The sequence below is a fragment of the Mustela nivalis genome (assembly GCF_964662115.1).
Source record: "Mustela nivalis genome assembly, chromosome: 2".
Taxonomy (NCBI): domain Eukaryota; kingdom Metazoa; phylum Chordata; class Mammalia; order Carnivora; family Mustelidae; genus Mustela; species Mustela nivalis.
The window spans coordinates 173487462-173507825 of NC_139021.1; the positions used below are offsets into that span (position 1 = coordinate 173487462).

General features: G+C 54.3%; 1 protein-coding gene across 3 annotated transcripts in view; it reads right to left on the reverse strand.

Annotated features, from left to right (window-relative positions):
- The window catches only part of HSPA12A (heat shock protein family A (Hsp70) member 12A), a 155504-nt gene that overhangs the window by 52956 nt on the left and 82184 nt on the right, over positions 1-20364 (reverse strand). Inside the window, exon 1 of one of the 3 annotated variants that reach the window (XM_082719028.1) lies at positions 10710-10919. The exons of the other annotated variants lie outside the window; for them this stretch is intronic. Within the exon in view, the coding sequence (XP_082575154.1) occupies positions 10710-10752 (43 nt within the window). The 5' untranslated portion in view covers positions 10753-10919. Of the gene's footprint in view, positions 1-10709; positions 10920-20364 lie in introns of those variants that run through there. 3 annotated transcript variants of the gene reach the window in all.

A 20364-nucleotide genomic window follows, 5' to 3' on the forward strand; every position in this document is an offset into this window, starting at 1 on the left:
CCTCACCTAGGAACCATCTGCTGCGAATGACTTCCTCGATGACTCGCACCGTCACTCCCAAGTGGCAGCCGCTCCCTGACCACCGGCTAGGGCACCCCCATGCTCCCCCCTATCCAGCAAATGACCCCAGCCCCCAGCCAGGGTGAACAATTTCAGGCATAGGTCGCCACCAAGCCTGGACCCAGAGCCCCCCACCCCCGGCGATATGGATTTGAGCAAGAAAGACAGATGGGAGAGCCCATAACGTGGGCGTGCAGGGAGAAGGGAGAGGCTACAAGGAGGCTACAGCGGAAGTCAGAGACTGGGGTGGGGAGGGCTCTAGGCTCCCAGCACTTTTCCTCCTACACCGGACATGGAGGGAGTTCCAGAAGCCATCCTGGGATCCTCTGTCTCTAAATTCTCCTTCTTGGCTCCCTCTGGCTAGAAAAGGGCTAGTTAAGCCCTCCTTAATCCTGGCACAAAAAATCGGCCACCACCACTGTCAAGAACGGAGGGACAATGCAAGGAAAGAAAAAAGGCTGTGCCAGGGGCTCCCCCATAAGGGACTGTCGCTTACAACCACCTGCCCGCAGACAGGTTCAGGCCGCCATGCTGTCTCGGACTGGGAGGGGCTGGCTGGACCCCAGTGTCGAGAAGTATCCTGAGGCCTGCGCTGGTTCAGAGGGTTTGGGAAGTGTGCAGAGGCAGTCCGCCGACCTGGGTTCTCACGCTGGCCTTGCCAAGTATCTGGGGGCAGTCCCTGCAGCCCTCCCTGGCCTCCATGTGCCCACCTATAGAAGGAGAGCAGGGGCCCCAGGCAGACATTTAATAGACCCCCAGGTCCCACCAGCCAGTGATGCCGTCCTCAGCTCTGTTTCCTCAACAGCTTCCAAGTCCACTTTGGGAACAGAACTCCTGACATCGGTCCTGCAAACACTTTCTTATCCCAACGCGCAGAGATGGCCCCTCAAGGACGAGGAAAGAAAAAGAAAGGAAGAAAGTGGCCAGAGGACCTTGGCCTTTAGTCCACAGAAACATGAGGCCAACAAGGCCAGGTTGTGGCCTCCGAAGCAGCAGGCCAGGGCGCCCACACCTGCATCATCCGTGTCCCAAGCAGGAACCAGGAATTGGGGCACAGAAAGCACGGTTCCCAGTCCCAGGGAAACCTGCAGACCACGGGGTCTTATTTACAAAAAACAGAAGGCGCCAAGGAGGACCCCATTAGTGCCGCACACCAGAAAAACCCACTTCTGTCTGAGGTCTCGGGGTGCTTTGCGGTTCCATCCTACAGACCCTACTACCTTCCCAAAGCCTCGATTTTCAGAGGGCAGTAGTGGAACACAGTAAAGCAAAACGACTCAAAAAAATATGCTCAGAGAAATAAAAACAGTCTCAAAAGTCCAGCTCATGTACTCAGACATGAGGGGCCGAGAAGAGCGGAGCCTCTTCCACTCGGCCGAGGCATTCGAGGTCCCACTCCATCACGGGGCAAATATTGTCAAAGGGCCACTTGCTGGACAGCAAACAGAAATACCAGCCTTTCTGCTATAAAGTGGTGTCTTCCTGTGAGTCCTCACATTCTGCAAAATCGCACGCTAAAAATAAAAGGATTCATGGGAAAGACAGGGTTGGTGACTGTCACTCAACATTTATAGGACCTTTCCCTTGCACCCTTCCCAAAATGCCTGTGGATCCAGTAACATCCCTGCACAGTGGGCCACACCGGCCCCGGGACCCCAAACCCCATGGAGTCAATCGTTGGCTGGGGCTCCTCCTTTGAGAGGACAGGCCTCGGGGGCGCTCACTTCCTACAGAGCCCACTCTCGCCCAACCCAAAAAACCCCACCCAGGGTATCACCTGCACTCGCTGTGTTCTTACCGGGTAATCCCGATCCGGCTCCTTCCCCGGCCCCCTCGGGGTCCCCACTCAGCATGAGGGGAGCGGAAAGACACTGAAGCGGCCACAACTTGCACCGGAAGGTGCACCTGTAGACTTTCAGCATTTGGGGTGGGGGGTTCTTCTGTTGCTCTTTACTCGTGAGAAAGCATTTCTGACCTATCAACCCACAAACCACTGGGAAAAATCGTCAGGGAGCCAACAGACTTCCACACGTAGCAACATCAAGCCCCCGTTCGTCCCTCATGGAAACACATGCTGTGGACCAACAATTAAGTAATTTCTCACCTTTTTTAAAAAAAATTTATTTAATTTATTTATTTATTCAGAGAGAGAGAGAAAGCCCATGAGTGTGCAAGCAGGCGGGGAGAGAATCTCAAGCAGACTCTATACTGAGCACTGCCAGAGCCCGACCTGGGGCTCGATCTCAGCACCCTGAGATCATGACCTGAGCCACGCAGATGCCACCACTTCCCCTCCCCCAACCGTGCTTTTTTTTTTTTTTTAAGATTTTATTTGACCAACAACCATGTAATTTCAAATGTAAGATACCAGAAGTTGCTTTTCAGAGAACAGGACTATAGGAACATCTGACTGTCAACGGGCCGACTTCCTGACATTCCACATCCACGGAAAGTTCTAAGAAGTGAGTGACCCTGACCTGCAAGCTGTGTTAAAACATACAGCAATTTTTAAGTTTGTACCTTTATCCCTTTCATCAAACTGACACAGATTCAAAGCGGCCACCGATTCTCTGCAGCACCTCCCACGAAGAGGGGGATCTGCCTCTCTACCCCTCGAACCTGGTGGGCCAGTGACTTGGCTTTGACCTCTAGAATGCAGAAGTGACAGCACACAACTTCTTAAGAGGCCTTCCTTGTGACCTCCTGCTCCTCCTCTAGCCGCCGGAGACCACCACGGACAGCAGCCCAGCTGACAGCCAGCACCGACCCCTGGGCTCCTGAGTGAGACCAACACGGGCTCGCCGGCCCCGGGGGAGCCATCAGAGGCGGTCACAGGAATGCAGGTGGCCTCTGGAAGCCAGAAAAGGTAAGGGAGCAGAAGCCCCCAGAACCTCCAGAAGGAAGGTTCAGCCCACACCTTGACCTCAGCTCAGTTAGACCCACTTTGGGCTTCCTTCCAACCGGAAGATGATAAGGTAATAAATTTGTGTTGTTTTATGCCCCCGAGTTTGTGGTAATTTTTACAATGGCAAAAGGAAGCTAATACAGCAGATAATTCCCCCTGCCTACAACGATGTAGCTTAGGATTCTTATTCATAATAACAATAATAGCTAATAATGATAACTGACATTAATTTCATGTCTACGGCTGACCTTGTTCTGAGCACTCTTCCTACATAAACTCATATAACCCTCACGAAAACCACATGAAGAAGACTAGTACAATCCATATTTTACCAATGAAAAAACTGAGCTTTCTGGATGTTTGGTAACTTGCCAGAGTCACAGAACATGTAAATGACACAGGCCAAGCTTGAACCCAGGCGGTCTGGCTCCAGACCCCGCGTCACACCCCTCTAACCCCCAAATCAAACCAGCAGGGAGAAGAGTCCGTTCTGGCCACTTAGCGAGCACCTTCTACAGCTAAGCTTTGCGCTTGACTTATATTCTCTCATTTAATTTTCACGGCACCCCACTGGGGCAGGGCTACCAGTCATCCTTGTTTACAGAAGAAGAAATGGAGACACGGCAATGTTACACCCAGGAGTTACACAGCTGAACCCTGGAGTGTCCGAGCCTAAAACTCGGGTTCAACCACACGTCCTCCTGCTTCTCTTGTCCCACGTGAGGCTCACGTGGCTGAGGAAAGCACAGAGATAAGTATCACGACAACAGAATTTATCTTTCAACCTGGGATATCCAGAAAGTGAAAGGATAAGCGGACAAAAACCCAGACCCATAAGCTGCAGTTCACGGTTCCCTGCGGGGACACTGTGGAGCCCCAGCTGACATGGGCCCCAGCTGACCTCCCTGGCTCCCAGGTCAGGGTCATGGTTGGAAGCGGAGGGGTGGTTCTGGCAGAGCCCAGAACAGTATCTGCAAAGCTCCAGGTCTGGAGTCTCAACACAGAGACAGGGCCCATCCAAAGGTGGACGGGAAGTCCACCTAAGGGCAGAGGTTGGCATCCCTGGATAGAGTCCAGGGATACAGAAAGACCTTGAACCCCACTAGTGTTTCAATCAAGAAGGCCAGCAGGGAGCTCAGAGCCTTGGCAAAGGGCCACATGGGCATGAAATGTGGCCAACAGTCAGAGACACCCAGCCCTCCAAAGTTCTGGGCTCTCTGGCCATGAAGTCATGTAGACTGATGCTCGGGCTAGGGTCTCCCCCTTCCTAGCCATAGGATTCCAGGCCAGCCCTTTTCCCCTCTGAGCCTCCTCCACGAAATGCAGCCACTAATAAATGTCTACGGAATTCATAATAATAAGTAATAACAGACAATAGCAAAGGAGCCACAACCTTACTGGAGGTTGTGGGAGTAAATAAAATCTGCTCTGAAACCGGTACTATTGATTACTCCCACTTTACAGATGGGGAAGCTGAGGTGGGGGTGGGGGCAGGGCTAAGTATTTGCCCAGAATGTCATAGCTGGCAAGTGGTAAAGCCAGAACTGGAATCCAGGTGGACTGTCCCTGTAAAATTGCATAGAAACATTCTCTGTCCCCCACATGGCCAAAGTAAAGCAGCCCATCCTAGTTCAGGGTCCCTGAGGGAGGGCCCCATTCCCTGATAGACAGAGATGCCTGTGGTGGCCCATGGACAGGGCACCAGTTCTCACCTGATTATAAACTGTCAGGTGTTGCAAACCCACTCCCAGGGCCCCTTCTCCTGGGCGCTCCAATTCCAAAAGGTCTAGGAACGAGAAACAAGGACCTTCCGCCAGGTGATTCCTAAACCATTTCTCTTCTTATTCAAGCCCCTCTGGAGAAGGACTTCCAGAAAAGAGAACGTCTCAGTCTGGTGCTCCTGTATCCTTGACCTCCTCTAGAACTCTCTGGTCTCCCTCTTACCCCGAGCGCGGCCTCAGCCCAAAACCTTCCACGGGCAACAGCATCTCCCGAAAGCATTCTGACTGTATGTGGGATGCCACACATTTTCACTGCAGTCCCCTTCTATGTGGGGCAAGTGACACAGGTTTCCCATTTATGGAACTGATATAAGTAAGTCTCTTAAAATAAATGCGTTTTTCAAAAGCCAGCAGATCAATTTTAAAAGTCATCAAGAAATCACGGTTTAGGTGGTCAGTACCTATGGCAGAATCAGGAAGGTAAATCTCGAAGAGGTTGAAGACAGAGAAAAAGTTCCCTAAGTACAAAATGTGCCCGTGGAGGTTTTGCTGACAGCCCTGAGCTCTGTTCTAAGGTCACCCCTCCCTGCCGCCCCTCCCCCCAGCTATCTCACCCTGGGGCACCTCCTCGATTCCTCTGAGCCTCAGTTTCCCCTTGTGTGAAATCTCCCACTTCATGGGGTATTTATGAAGATGAAATGACACAATACAAGCGAACCATGGAGCACAGAGCTGGTACCTACGAAGTCTGCTGACTCAGTCTAGCACCAGGGAATGAACCGTGTCCGAGGCTCCTGCCCTCTAACCCCCTCGTGCTGAGGTCCCAAGTTTGAAATCCAGATATGTGCTAACTCACAGATTTGCCAAACTTGGCTGTTCACTCCAAGAAGTCCTGATAGAATAGTTCTGCAAGGAGGCCTAGGCATCAAGACATGTAAAAAGCTCCCCGGGTGATGCTAACAGGCAGCCGGGCTGGGGAACGAGCCCCAGGGGATGTCCAGTGACCAAAATGTGTAGCTTCCGACACTGACATGCTCCTGGACCCGCCCTCAGCCGCCTTCCTTGCTGCCTCTCATCCGTGGGCTCTGCAGACATGGGGGAAAGGCGCTCAAGGAGGGCCGACTTCGTGTTTGCTGGGAAAGGAGTGTTCCTCCCTTCCAAGGTTTTGCTTCAGGACCTGGACATATTCCCTACCTAGACCCAAGTCGGAAAAACCGGAGCAGAATCTGCCCTCCTTCTAACGCCTGCAAAGAAAGCAGATCAGCCGGACCCGCCATCATGCCACACAAGGCAATGGTCATCCCTGGGGGCATCTGGGAGGCAGAGACAGGAACGTCCCCTCTCCCTTCCTCCGCTGGGGAAAGAACTTGATAAATTATGGCCCCTCTGATATCTGCACTGTTCCCACAACAGACCAAGGCAGACACCATGTGCCCCTCACCCAGACCAGGAAGGGAAAACTTAGCTGGAGTCCACACGCACTTAGGGCTCCAAAGCCACATTGCTCCCCTACCCCTACCCCTACGCACCTGTGACAGCCCATCTCTGAGCAATGGATTGGGAATCGTTTCTAATAAAAGGGGGGCAGCAAGGATTTGAGGAACCCGCCACGGTGGGGTCGGTGTCAATTCTTGGTCCCCGCCATGGCTCACCCTGCTCCCCTATCAATGTCCAAACATGTTGCAGGGGGAAGGCGCTCACTCCCTACCCCACGCTGCTCATTCATTAAAGCGCCTGGTTCCTCCCTGCCATTCTAATTATGCACAACAATAATAAAGACGCTTTCTCCCTTACCAGAGGCCTATTTATGCGCTGAGAGAGCATTTCGCCCCCACAATACTGAGTCGTCACTCAAACCCTTGTTGGAATCAAAATTTCAGCTCTTCAAGGTTTGACTGAGCCCTGCCTACAGCCCTTCAGCTTCAACCCACTCCTGAGCATCCATGTTTCTAGAAGCACCACTTTGTTGCAGAGTGGGCTGGATGCAGATGCCATTCCCCACTGCTGTGTTCCCTTATGGATTACTGAGAGTCACTCAACGCACAGTAGGGTGTTTATTGAGCACCTACTATGTGCCCTCCCTAAGAATATGGAAATGAAAGACACAGTCCTTGCCTTTGTTGGACAAAAGACATTGAGAGAAAATCTCAAGTTTTTAGGGTCCTTGACTGATTGATGTCCCGACTCAAGCATTCATTGGCCACGTGATTTGATCCCTTGGCTGAGCAAACTAACAAAGTCTCAAAAGCCTCAACTGTCTCATCAGCAAAATGGGGTATAATAACCCCAACCTCCTAGGGTTGTCGGAGGAGTCAATGGGATGTGCACATATGAAGTTGGAACATTGTAGCACTCAATGGACACTAGTTGAGATTACCAATGATCAGTACCAAACGCTCTGGGACCACAAAGGCAAGATCTCACCAAGCTGGATGAGTCTACAAAGGCTTCCTGAGAAGAAAGGAGATCACAGGGCTCTGGGAAATGGGACACTGTGTGGGGCGCTCGCACAGGGAAGAGTACACAGTGACAGGGGCACAGCTACAGACACACACGGACATGGAAGTGGGTCCCTGGCCAGAGCCCCAGCCAGATGCTCTGGATACCCAGAGCATCATTGCAACTTGTCCTCGGCTTCTTGGGAGCTGCAGCCAGTGCCCTCCACTTCCATCTGCAGTTTGGTGGCCATGGGGAAGTGAGGCAGCCACACTCCACGAGGCGTGTGTGCGCCCATTCATTCCGACCCTCAGTGGAATTTCCTCAGGGCCTATGCCTTGCCTGGCGCATGTTGAGAAAGGCTAGACAGCTTGACCACCCCCCACCCTTCACTCAAGCCCACTTCTTGAGCAACTGAGCCATGCAGGCCTGGCAGCTCCCTCCCTCGTAAAATGGGCGTAACAGGACCCCTGTTAGCCATCCGTTCAATAACAAATGTGCGCAGGGCCAAAAGAAGTAATTCAATAATTTCAATAATTCAAAATTTTCAACAGAGTCCTCACTAAATGTCCATGTTCGAAATGTTTGTTTTTATTGTGATTAACTACCAGCATGCTAAGAATCCCATCTCCAAAGCCCAACCCAATGCCTCCAGAGGCACCCCCAACATGGGCAAACCCCCCTGCCTGCTGTTCCTCTCCCTAACCCCATCTCCTCCCTGGAGTAATTGACTAGGTTTCCACTGCCCACGCCTACCCCTGACTCGGCCACCATAAGAGCTAGCCTGGCCTGAACCATCCCACGGGGCCCCCCATCCTCCCCCCCACCCTGCTCATTCATCTCATCCTTCTAGGGGTCCCTGTGTCAACCAATGCGGGTCTTGGTGGGGGCAGGATGAAGGTCATCTCAGCTTTTGCCGTCCAAACCTCTAAAGATTAAAAGGTGGCCCTTGGCAAATCAATGTAAATATTTAATTAAAGGAAACTCATAGGGAATGCAAAGAGAAAGGGAATAGTGATGAAGCGCTAGGTACCCATCAGACAGCTTCTTCAACTACCAACATTTGCCATTCTTGTTTCAGGAAGAACTCTACCCACACCCCACCCCCACGTGCTCCGTTGGGAAACATGTTACAGCCAGTCTTTCCGGCTCATCGCACCACCCAGGGCTCTCACTGCCCCAAATCCCCAACAGCTTGATCCCTCTGCAATCATCCTTGAAGCATCCTTGAAATAATCCCCAGAAGAACACCATTTTCATGTTCCTCATACAGCAGGCATCACTGGCCACACCCACAGGGGCTACATAGGATGGCAGCAAAGGGCTAGAGCCCTGCAATCCCATGGCCTAAGTCCAAATCAATACTTCCTAGATGTGTGACCTTGGATAGGTCGTTCAATCTAGATTAGATTTCCTACCTGGGGGAAAGGGCAATGCTGGTAACAGGTCTGTTGCTGAGGCTTTAAGAAATAAAATAAGCTCTGCTCCTTGCCCCACACAGAATATTCAGTGAGGAAATCTTACAAATAGATGTTAGATGATGGGTGAGCAGGCTCTGCTCCCATAAGATACTATTAATATCTCCCATGTTAGAGATGAAGGGTTGGGAACCAAGAGAGAACCAGCAAGTTGCCAGGGACAGCCTGCTCTGTGCCCCAAGTCCGTGTGTTGGATATTCGCACAGGCTGCCTCGAATTGCAGATCACTGAAGTGAAGACACACTCTAGAGCAGGCACATGGGAATGGTGGCAGGTGGCCCAGCACACCCAGCATGTGTCTCCCCATCCTGGATGGAGAGCTCTCCCAGCCTGAGGACAGGCAACCACCCAGTGTGTGTGTGTGTGTGTGTGTGTGTCTGTGTGTGTGTGTGCGCGCGCGCACGTGCGCACCGTGCACACGCGTGTGTGTCTAGGGTAGGGGTGCTGAATCCGATTTTACAAGACAAACGTGTGGGGTGTAGGGGGAAGCACGTTCCTGCTCGCTCTTCCGATTTCACACATCCCATAGCCAACCTTGAATTTGATACAGCCAACCACTGTTTATCCCAGCATGAGAGACAAGAAACTTAAGCTTTAGCAATTCTTAGCAAATCTGATGTCCCTCCCTATCACCCTACATTTTTTTTTCCAATTTAAAGAAAAAGTAGGGGAGGGGGAATGAACCCATCCAGTTGCTGAGTGATATCCAGACAAAGCCACCAGCCCATTGCCCGCGTTTGCCAGCTGGGGAAGGGCAGGGGTGGGGGCAGATTTTGATGCGCCTTTGGGCCTGGCCTGAGCTCTCCAAGGCCCCTCCCAAGAGTGAGCCCTGTCAGGATGTCCCCCTCCCCCCGCAACTCCCCCACCACTGCAGTGCTGCTCAGGGAGGCACCTCCCAGATCTGCTGGAACAATGGGCTGGGGAGGGGGCAGGTGCCGCTCAGAGCGCAGCAGAGGGCGGGGGCCGCGACCAGTCTGCAAGACTGCAAGTACCCTGCCCATGGTGGCTGCGCTGCCACCTGACTCAGTTTCCCCAGCTTTGAGGTGCCCGCAGAGCTTTCCCTGGATGAATTTCCCTCACGTCCCAGACATTTTAATTTCATCCTCGCCAGGCAGCTTACCCTGCCGCTCGCCGGAAGCCACTGGGCTGCGCTCCCCTCCTGCGGCTGCTACTGCTAGAGCCCCTCAGGTCAGACACGCGCGGCGTCTCCGTGCGCCCAACTTTCCCCACTTGGGACCCACAATCCTGGTCAGGCCGTCCCCTCCGCTGGCGAAACCATGATTTATAGTCCTGGGCTCCAAAAGCTGCTCCTCCTCTTCCCCCGGTGCCGGGTCCTCTCTCGGTCCTTACCCGGCACCCCCGCCCCATCCGAGCCCTAACCACGCTCCCCAAAGAAAGCGGCCATAGAACATTTGCAGAATGCGAGCGTCCGTCCTCCGCACTGGGAGCCACCTCTCCCCAGCCAGGGCAAGGAGGGGACAGACGAGCCCTCGCCGCTTGGCCCCTCCACCGCCGGCAGAATCCCTGGGGATGGGCGGGGCGGGCAGTGAGCTGCAGTCCAGCCCGGAGCTGCGGCCCCCACTCCCCGCACGTACGCGCGACCTCGGCGGGGCCAGGGGACAGCTCCAGACCCTTGGTTTGCCCCCAGGCTCCCACCCGCGCCTCGCTGAGTCACGGAAACGAGCCGCTGGGGATACGGGGCCACCCGGCGGCCGGCCCCTTACTCGGCAATCGCGGGCGTCCCCGCACCGCGCGCAGGGGATGGACACCCGGGATTGGTTCTCACCCGGACTCGCAAGGCTCTCCCCCCAAGAGGCGCCACCCTGGGACCGGGATGTCCAGGGCACCCGGGCAGGGGCTGCAGTTCCCGCCGCAGTGTCCGCACCCCAGCCGGGGAGCGCAGCACGTGACCGGCGGGCCGCAGGCGGTCCCCCTCCCCCGCACCCCCTGCTCGGCCGCGGCGCTGCCCCTTGCTCCCAGCGACGGCAAGATGCTGAGGGGTGCGCGCCCACTTTTTCCGAGAGGGAGCTGCGGGGCGCCGGGCCGAGCGCGCCTCATCCCTCCCCGGCCCGCCCCGCCGCAGCCGCAGGACCCGCGACCGGCGCTCACCTCGGGGACCCGTGTCGCCGCCGCCGCCTTCCTTGTCCGCCATGGTCGCGCAGCCCCCGCCCGCGAGAGGAACCTCCGGCGCAGCCCCTGTGCCCGTGTGGGTCCCAGTCCGCGTCCTCGGAGGCGCTCGGGCCGGGTCTGATGCGCCGGGCAGCGGGAGCGCTGCTGTGACGCCGCCGCCGCCGCAGCCCGGACTCCTCCCCGCGCTCCTCCCGGGCCCGCCCCGCGCCCCGCCCCGCGGAGCCTGGCCGGCGGGGGAAGGCCGGGGAAGGCCGGCGCGGGGCCCGGCTCGGCGTCCCCCCGCCCCCGGGACCCGTCGCTCCGGGTCTGGCCCCTCCTCTCCCGGGCTCCCCCCGGAGCCCGCCGCCGCCGAGGAGGGGGCGCGGTGGGGACTCGGCTTCTCGCCAGCCGGCCGGACGCCGGCGCACTGAAGGCGCACTGCTCGGCCAGCGGCGGGGACCGGATTTCAGGTCCCCTCCGCCCCGCCGCGCCTCCGCTCATCGGAAGAGCCCGGGGCCGAAGCCCTGCGGCAGGCACCGCGCAGGAACCGCAGTCTCCGGAGGAAGCCCGCCCCAGTCTCCACCCGGTCGTTTCTCTCCCCCTGGGTCCAAGGGGAGCAAGGGCCACGCGATGGAGGAACCCGGCGCAGCCAGGGCTCAGGCCTCAGACCGAGAACCTGCGCTGGGGTGGGGGGCTGAGGGGTGGGGGGGCTCGCTTTGAGCACCGCGGGAGGTTGCCCCGGGCTGCCTGCGGGACTCCATGGCAACTCGGGACCCCGGGGGCTGCCTGTCGCGGAGGCTGCGACGCGCCTTCCATATATGGGCTCCCAAGCCGGCCCTCGTTCAAAGTCTGAGAATAACGGCATCAATAATGCAGAGCTTCGGTTAATGATTTATCCTCCCTGTCCTCTGGCCCCGCCACACACACACGTGCCACTGGCACCTGTTCGCGACTGGCCAGGTGGCTTCTGGGTCCTCTGTGCAAGGAGGCAACGACTCTCATGACCACCGTTACCGGGCCCTTCCCTGACGCCTGGCCCTATACTAAGTGCTTAAGAGCCTTATCTCATTTGCTTCGCATAACTCTCAGAGGTGACTAGTGGTCCCCATTTTGCGGAGAAGGAAACTAAGGTTTAAGGGATTTCAGTGATGATCCCTAGACCACACACATCAAGTAAGTGACCAAGGTGGGATAACCACCAGCTTGCCCTGAGATGGCCACAGCTCTCAAAAGGTACCTAAAGGAGGCTTCATCATGCTGCCAGGTTATGGAGGAGGGGGTGGGCGGGGTGCTGCTGGGAGACCCCAGAGACCAGCCTCTGCTCAGAGTGATTTTAGGGTGATGGGTTAAAAAGATGAACTTGACCTCTGTTGGCCTGCATTAAAAATCCTGAGCCTACAGTCTCTGACTGTAGATGAGACTATGAGCTAATTATTTAACCTCTTTGAGCCTCAGTATTCTCATCTGTGGAATGGGTATAGAGAGCCCACTTCCTAAGAATGAAGAGGACTAAATGAACTGCTATATGTAGACTTGGTTGGGGTCTGGCACGTGGTAAGCAGTCCAAAAAGTATTACATGTTATTAAATCATAGGCACCTTTTTACAGTGGACAATGGTCAGACAGTGGGCAATGGGGGCCCATGGGGGCACTCCCAGAGTGGAGAACATTGTTTTCCTACAGAGCGCCCTCTCCCTCCCAGGACTACTTGCCTACTGAGACAATCCCCCATTATCTCAGAGGCATACTCAAGACACGGTCTGGAGGCCAAGAGCACAGGGCACCCAAATCAGGCTGGAGGAAGAGTGAAGGCAGTGGTGGAGGTGACGAGGCTGACCCTGCAATGGCCCTTCAAGCTGCCTTCCCAGTTCTGCCCCTATACCCCCACTGAGTGAAGCTGGCCGGGCTGAGGCCACATGAATTGAAGCTCAGAGGGCAGGGACAGCCACCAGCACGCTGCCCACTGAGCACGTGTCATAAGGACACTTGCCAAGGCAGTGAGGCCAGAAAGAGTTTTTTATTAAACATGGTTCTGACTAAGTCTCCTGTGTTCCAAAACCATGCTGAGCCTCCCTCTTCTACAAGAAAAAGCTCTAACTCTTCAGCTTAATGTTCGACACCTTTGACAACGTGCCTTGTCTGGCATCTCTCTCCCAAGAAACCTTCCTTCCATCAGCCTTCCTCGGATATGGCCACAGTCTAAGTCTCTCTCCATGTTGGACAACCCCATCATTTCCCTCGTCTACCTGCCCACAGCCAGGCATCCTTCAGGGACCCAGTCCCAGGCTACCAGCCCAGGGAATCCTAGGACACCCCAAGGCTCCCAGGGCAATCTACACACTCGCATATTTTGTTTTATTTTTCTCCTTCTTCCACACTGCTGCACAGACAGCTCAGCACTCAGAAGCCTCCTCCATCTATCTGCAGAGATGCCCACCTCCCCGCCCAGGGCTCGACCTTCCTTTGGGGCTCCAGACCTCCTGAGAGTCTCCCCAGGGCACCTCCCACGCCCTTCCCTCTCTCCCAAAGCCCAGCTCATCCTCTGCAGTCCTCCCTCCTGGCCGCAGGATCTCGATAAGGCGGCATCACCCACAAGCCACCCAGGGTCCACACCTGGGCATCAGCTCTCACTCCTCTCTCTGCGTCCGTCTGAGTTTGGTCAATCTCCAAGTGCGGCGTTACCTAGCTGACCGTAGACATTTCCACTCCGTCCTCACAGCCACCACCCTCGTCCACGTCCCCATCACATCTCACTGCCTACGTTGTCTGCAGGACCGCCTCACCTTCCCGCTCATGTCCTACCCTTTGGGCCATTTTTTTTGTGAATCTGGTCTGCCCCGCCCACCCGCCTCTCAGCTCCTCCCCGCCCCGCCCCTCAGGACCTCTTTCAGTCCTTCGCCCCCAACCCCGCCTCAGGTGCTGGCATTTCAAATGCCTTAAAATGTGTTTTGACCAGTTTGCCCCTCATCCCTCATCACCAGCACCCTGAAGACCTCAGCATAGACCTCCCAACTCCAGGGAGCCTTCCCTGCACCCCCATCCGGCCCGGGTGCCCCTCTTCAGTATCCTTACGACACCCTGTCCCTCTCCATTCCGAGTCCTGACCCCCAGCACCAAGACATTGGTCTTGGCAGCCTGTCAGAACCTGCAGGAACCCCGCGGTCCCCACCCTCCTGCCACCTGTGGTGGAAAGGCCTCAGGGCCACCTGCCCTCTCTGCTGACATGCAGCCACAGTGACAGGAGGGCACGTGAGGACAATGGTTGGGGGGGGGGCATGCAGGCCCCATGCTGTGGGCACAGAGCAGAAGACAGTTTCAATTTTCCGGGAGCATGAAAGGCAGTGCGCCCTCTGCCTGGGGCTTGTCCTCGGGGCTTTAATCCTCTCACTAATTAGAGACGGCCCTGGCGAGCACACATTGGGCCAGCCGGGGCGTCATCTACTTCTCACAGCCCTCCGCGCTGTTTTCTAGCAGAGCAGATGGAAGCGCAGGAAGGTGGGGGCACCTGCGCAGGCTTTCTCTGGCCACAAGCAGCATGGCCTGTCTTCTGTCACTCGACAGAGGGAAGGGCTCCCCCTGTCCTCCCCTGACGCCCAGAGCCTCGCCCACCAGGAGCAGCAGCCTAAGACCCCGTCGCTCCTCTGCTACTGGGTCCTACATGACCTGGCCTTCTGCTGCCTCTTGACTCTGGCTCCTTCCACTGTCCCATCCCTCACTCCAAACCGCACACGCCGTCCATGTGCACAGGCCCGATCTCGTCCCACCTCCCGGCCTCTGCTCTAGGTGGCGGCCCTGCCTGGGACCCAGTGCCCAAGACATGCACATGGCTTGCATCCTCACTCACTCGGGACATGCCACCCTCCCAGATGGTTCTCCTGTTGCCGTCCCGTGCCCACAGGGAAGTAAGCTCCGTGAGAGGAGGATCTCAGACTGCGCTGCTCACCTCTGTATCCCCAGGTCTAGACGAGCACCCGGTGTGTGGCCGGTGCCCAACGAAAGCTTGATGGAGAAGGGACGGGCTCCATCACTGAAAGAGGAGCGTGACAGGCTTCGTGCAGCTGGGAGGACCCAGCCCGCCACGGGGACATCCCACGGACTCCTGGGGGCTCTCACAGCCATGGCAGAGCACGTCCATACTTGTGGGAGGTCACTGGGCAGCAAGTCCCCGCCAGTCCTCCTCGAACTTCCCCACACAGGGCTCCCTGTGGACTCCCTTCAGAACCCTCCATATGATTTCTTCTCCACCTTCTGGGCCAGAGGGGCCCAGATTGTGGTCTGTCGTGGTGGGCAGCGAGAATGTCCCCACCTCCACTCCTATCAATTACAGGTCTCAGTGGGCCACTTGAGTCCCCAAAAGGGGCCCAGCCCAGAGCCAAGTCACCACCTTCTGGTAATTTCATGCTGATCACTCCAGTCACATGGGCCTGTCCTCAGGTCCCCAAAGAACTGGCACCTCCCTGGGAGTCCACTCTCCATTCCTTTTACCACCAAATCTCTCTCCTCCTCCAGGTCTCAGCTTAGACAGCACTTGTTCCAGAAAACCACCAGGCCCTCCAAGACAGCACGAGGCCCCCACTCTGTCATCTGTGTCTGACTCCCCTGACCCTCCTCTCATAGCACCATCACAGCTCTGGGTCACTACTATTACCAACCCATTATATAGAAGACAAAATCCAGGCCCAGAAAGGTGCAGCTGAGAAGCTGCAGAGCTGAGACTAGAACTCAGGTCTTTCCAATGTTGGGTGGCCCATTTCCCCCACCAGCGGGCAGGGTCAGCCATGTGCACAACCGTGGCCCCCAGACTCACATGGGGCCTGGAACAGACAGTTAAATACTAAAAAGGAAAACAGCTCCTCGGCTTCAGGCCCTCACTTGACTCATTCCCCAGCCCACAGCCCAGCCCCCAGACACCTCGCTGCAACAGTCCCCCGCCTTGTCTTTCAGCCCCCACACAAAGACACACCTTCCTCGCTTCCCGATGGCTCTCCCACTGAGGGTGCTGGTCCTGGGGGTGCAGCAAGACAGGGACAGAGCAAGTGAAGAGTGTGGGGTCACATGGAGTCAGCCAGACCAAGGTTCAAATCCAGGCTGAGTAATTCCCTACCCCTCTGGATCTGTTTCTTCATCTGTAAAATGCGTTGATAACCATAGGCAGGATAATTGTGGGAGACAATATATGTAAAATACTCGGCGTAGGGCTAGGCTACATACACTACAGTAAATAGGACTTATTATTTAATTTGCAAATTGGGGCCACAGAAATTCCTACTATATTATAATACATTGTATATATTGTATATTATAAATTACAGAATGGATTTAGGTAAAAAATTTGGGGGTCATAAAAGACACATGGAAGATATGGTGGTGAGTGGCTTTTAACAAAATGTTTATCCAAGAAAAATTCTTTAAAATTTTGAGAAACACTGATACTAATCCAAATCTGGGCTTTTATGTAGGAAGCTTCCAGTAAAAGCTGCTTTGGACTTTCTAATATGCCGCCGGAATTTTGTCTATAAACTGAGTATCATAAAACTGCCTCCTTTATAATGGCACCAAGATTCAGATGAGCCAAGGCAACATGAAAACTTCAGGGAGTAGCACCGGGGTGGTTCAGTTGGTTGGGCGGCCGACTCCTGGTTTTGACTCAGGTCATGATCCCGAGAATGAGCCCTGCGTCAGGCTCTGCACTGAGTAGGGAGTCGGCTTGAGAATTTCTCTCCGTCTCTCTCTGCCTCTCCCCATGCCCCCACTCATGTGTGCACATTCACACGTGCGTGTGCGCTGTCTCTCTCTCAAATAAATAAATCTTAAAAAAAAAAAAAAACAACTTAAGGGAAAGCCTAGGCAATAGGTCAAGGTCCTTGACCTCTGACCTTAAAAATCTGAACTCAGAGCTGAATCGTGGTGCCCAGTTTATACATCCTTTTCCCTTGGATTTCTATCCCATCTGCTGTGAATCAGCCTCTCTGTTATAAAATTCCAAAACACGCTTCACATATACAACATGGGTTGCCACAGGAGTCTTCCAGGAGAAACATTCACGTTCCACAGGAAACTGTTTCTCAGAATTTCACAACCACTCCGGCCTGCAATGTAAACATGCCCGCGCAGGTAATGAAGGGTCGTCCAAATATTTTTTTGTAAGTATTTCAAACAGCAGAGCAAGCGTCTGCGGCCCCTCTCTCAGCAGTATTCTCAGAGCGGCTCAAACCCTGGCTCTGCAAGCGCCTGGTTCCTGGTAAGATGGAACATTCTGGAAGCTGTGTATAAAGGAGGCCAGCACAGAAAGTGAGACCAGGGATGAGGCTCAGAGAAGGAAAATGGGAATGATCCCGGGCGAGAGAGCTATCAACAAGGGCTGCAACAAACTAGCTTGTTAGAGCCAAAAGGTTTCAAGTTACAGAAAAAAATTACTTGTTGCAGCTCACTCCTAGCCCAGTGCCTGGCTCTGGAGGAGCTCAAGATACATTTGTTGAAGAAATGAATGAGTGGTCACGTAAATAAATAATGCGGTGGCAACTGGGGCTCAGAGAAGCTAGATCTCTCGTTCAAAGTCATGCAATTAGGGACAGCCCCCTGCTTCTCAGCTCTGCTGGGCTTTCAGTCTCCCCCACACAACTCCCCCCCCACAACTCCCCCCCCCCAAACCCCCCTCCCCGTCACTGCAAAAGGCCCAGCAGGAGACTAACTGCAATTGATTCCTGATGACTACAGGGACACCAGAGGCAACAAGGCCCTTTCTAGCTCTGCAGATAGGAATGTGGTGATGAGTAGCAATGTCCGCCTCCTGCAGAGTGTGGCATGGAGCTGACCTCCAGGATCCCTCCTCTCCATCTTTCTAGAATTCTATACCAGGCAAAGAGAGCATTCTGAACCCTAAAAAGATAAATCTGAGCAGATCCGGCCACCTGCAGCTGCGGGAAAAGCCCCCGAAAAATCAGATCTCCCCTATCTTGGTGCTGCCTTGTCTGGATGGTTCTACCCCATCCAGGCACCTAGAGCTGCCTGTGTGGATAGTTCTACCCAATTGTGGGAACATCTGCACATCCCACGTAGATGTGAGAGGCTGCTGTGCCCTCCTGGCCTGCATGGTTCTGTGTCTTCTTCCTGGAGGCAGGTCTACGGTCCCAGGATTTGCCTGGAGAAGGGGGGAAGGCAGCACCAGGCTGAGGGAAGGGAGATCTGCTTTAAGGTCATCAGGTCCCTGAGCTCAGCCTTGTGAGAGCCTGTCTCTGGGCCTCACCCATCAAGTGGAGAGGGACCATTAAGTCTTCACCAAGTGCCCATGAAAAGACGTCCTTGAGTTCTGGAAGCCATAGACTAAGAAAGAACAATTGGATAAGGACCTTAATCACGAGATTCATTCACTCCTTCCATAGATATGCATGAGGTTTTACTATGTACCAGGCACTTTGTTTTAAGCTTGGAGGAAGCCAAACCACCAAAATGTGTACTCTTGGTCAGCAAGACTCTGTCTTTATTCTGGGGGAAAGTGTTCCCCGACCGTACAGTTCCGGGCTCTCAGCATGCTAAAGCCCAGCTGAAGGCCCTTAGAATCCAGACTAAGAATCGAACTCAAAAGTCTCCACTGGGGACGCCTGGGTGGCTCAGTGGGTTAAAGCCTCTGCCTTCAGCTCAGGTCATGATCCCAGGGCTCTGGGATCGAGCCCCACATCAGGCTCTCTGCTCGGCAGGGAGCCTGCTTCCGTTCCTTTCTCTCTGCCTGCCTCTCTGCCTACTTGTGATCTCTGTCTGTCAGATAAATAGATAAAATACATATTTTTTAAAAGTCTCCATTGGTTAGCAGCTAAACAAAATGGTGGCTTTTCCACCAGAGGAACACTGGGCAGAGGAGGCCGGGCCACGTCAGGAAGTAGGCTCTGAATGGTAGAGCAAGGGAGATCTCTGGTGTCAGGCTGGGTGCCCTGGGCAACTTAGCCAAACTCCTCAGAACCCCTGTCTCTCCCTGTAGAGAGGACAGTGATGTCGCCCTCCTGACAGGGTAGCATGATCAGTGGAGACAGTGCCCGTAGTGCTCAGAGCTTCTCAGGCGGCCGCTGGGGCGGACACAGCTGAGCCATCACACCAGAGCGGCCGGCCCACCTCTGTCTCCCCCTAGTTCCAACCTCAGAGGTCTGCTTACCCTCACTCTCTCTCCCCCAAAATCCCGGATCTATTTGCTTGTGATGGACTTCCATTCTGGACAGTGCGCCAGGCCGTCTGGGAACAAAGCATGGGCATTTGACCAAAGTGAGGAGATGGGCACATGAGGGGGTCTTCATGGACTTCGGGATTCAGGAAGAAGATAGCCTCTGGCTATAAAATATCTTCAAAACCTTGTCTTCTCCCCATCTCCCTTTGACTTTTACTCTGCTTTGGCCTTTTTCCTCATTAACAAATGCAGGATGAGCATCACTTCTCTGGATGGCCACCGCCATCACCGCCATCATGCTAACACAGACCATCCCTTTTGTCTCTCAACAGCCTCCCTGGGCCTCCAACTGCTACTCTTGCGCCCCCTTCAGTTTAGCCTGAGAGATGCCCGGAAAGTTGGTCAAGATTCACTTTTCTCTGTTCCTAACCCTTCCAAAGATTTCCCGCTGGAACTAGGATTAACCCAAGCTTGTTTCCCAGGCCTATGAGGCCCTCCAGGATGTGACCCCATTCACCCTGCTAACTCCATCCTGGTCATACCCCGCTCTCATCCCCCTACTCCTGGGCCTTCACTAACCCATATGACACACTCACATTTAGAACAAGGAGTCCCTTCCTCAAGATACTTGACTTCCAACTGCTGGGAAATCAGCATAATATCCTGACTTAATCAAAATAACACACTAATTTTATCTTCCAGAAAATGAAGGTAAAAAAAACATACAGGTCCACAATGTCTAAGATATCCCCCAGGATTGAACAGTCTACAATCTAACCAATTATACCCAGTAATTTGACACTATTCTGTCTTCTCTCTTCTTGACCAGGTCCAATACTCCCTGCTTCCCCCTCTGCTGACCTCTCTTTCCACCTCTGCCCCTGCTTAATATCATCCAACTGACTCACCTTAAAGGTCAGCACCCTGGAGAGGCCCTCTCTGGTCCCACGTGTTGTTTCATGTTACATTATGCCACCCCATTTTTCCATGACACAAACATACTTTAAAGCCACTTCCCTTATTGTTTATTCTGAGCTTTCCCACTAGACTGTCCCCTCCCTGTAGGCAGTAGCAATAGTAAGTATATATTTAGTGCTTACTGTGTGCTAGACATTGCTCTGGGCACCTCAATTCTATTGTCCCATTTAATCTTCATAACAATGCAGAGGAAGGGTCACTGTCCCCATTTTACAGACAAGGAAACTGAGGCCTGCCATAATTACCTAAGGAGTGAGTGGCGGGTTCAGAATTTGTACCTGGACAGTGTGATGACAGGAGAATGTCCCAGTCTATTCTGCATGCCATGGAGAGCTGTGCCAGACTGTGTCCTGGTGCTTAGCCTAGTACCTGGCATGTAGCAGGGCCTTAAGAAATGTGTCAAATGAATGAACAAATCATCCAACTGGAAGGCAGAATTACAGTTTACAAAGCACCCTCACATCTCTCCTCTCGCTTGACTCATAAAATACTTAGAGGGAAGTGTCACTATTCCTGACTTTT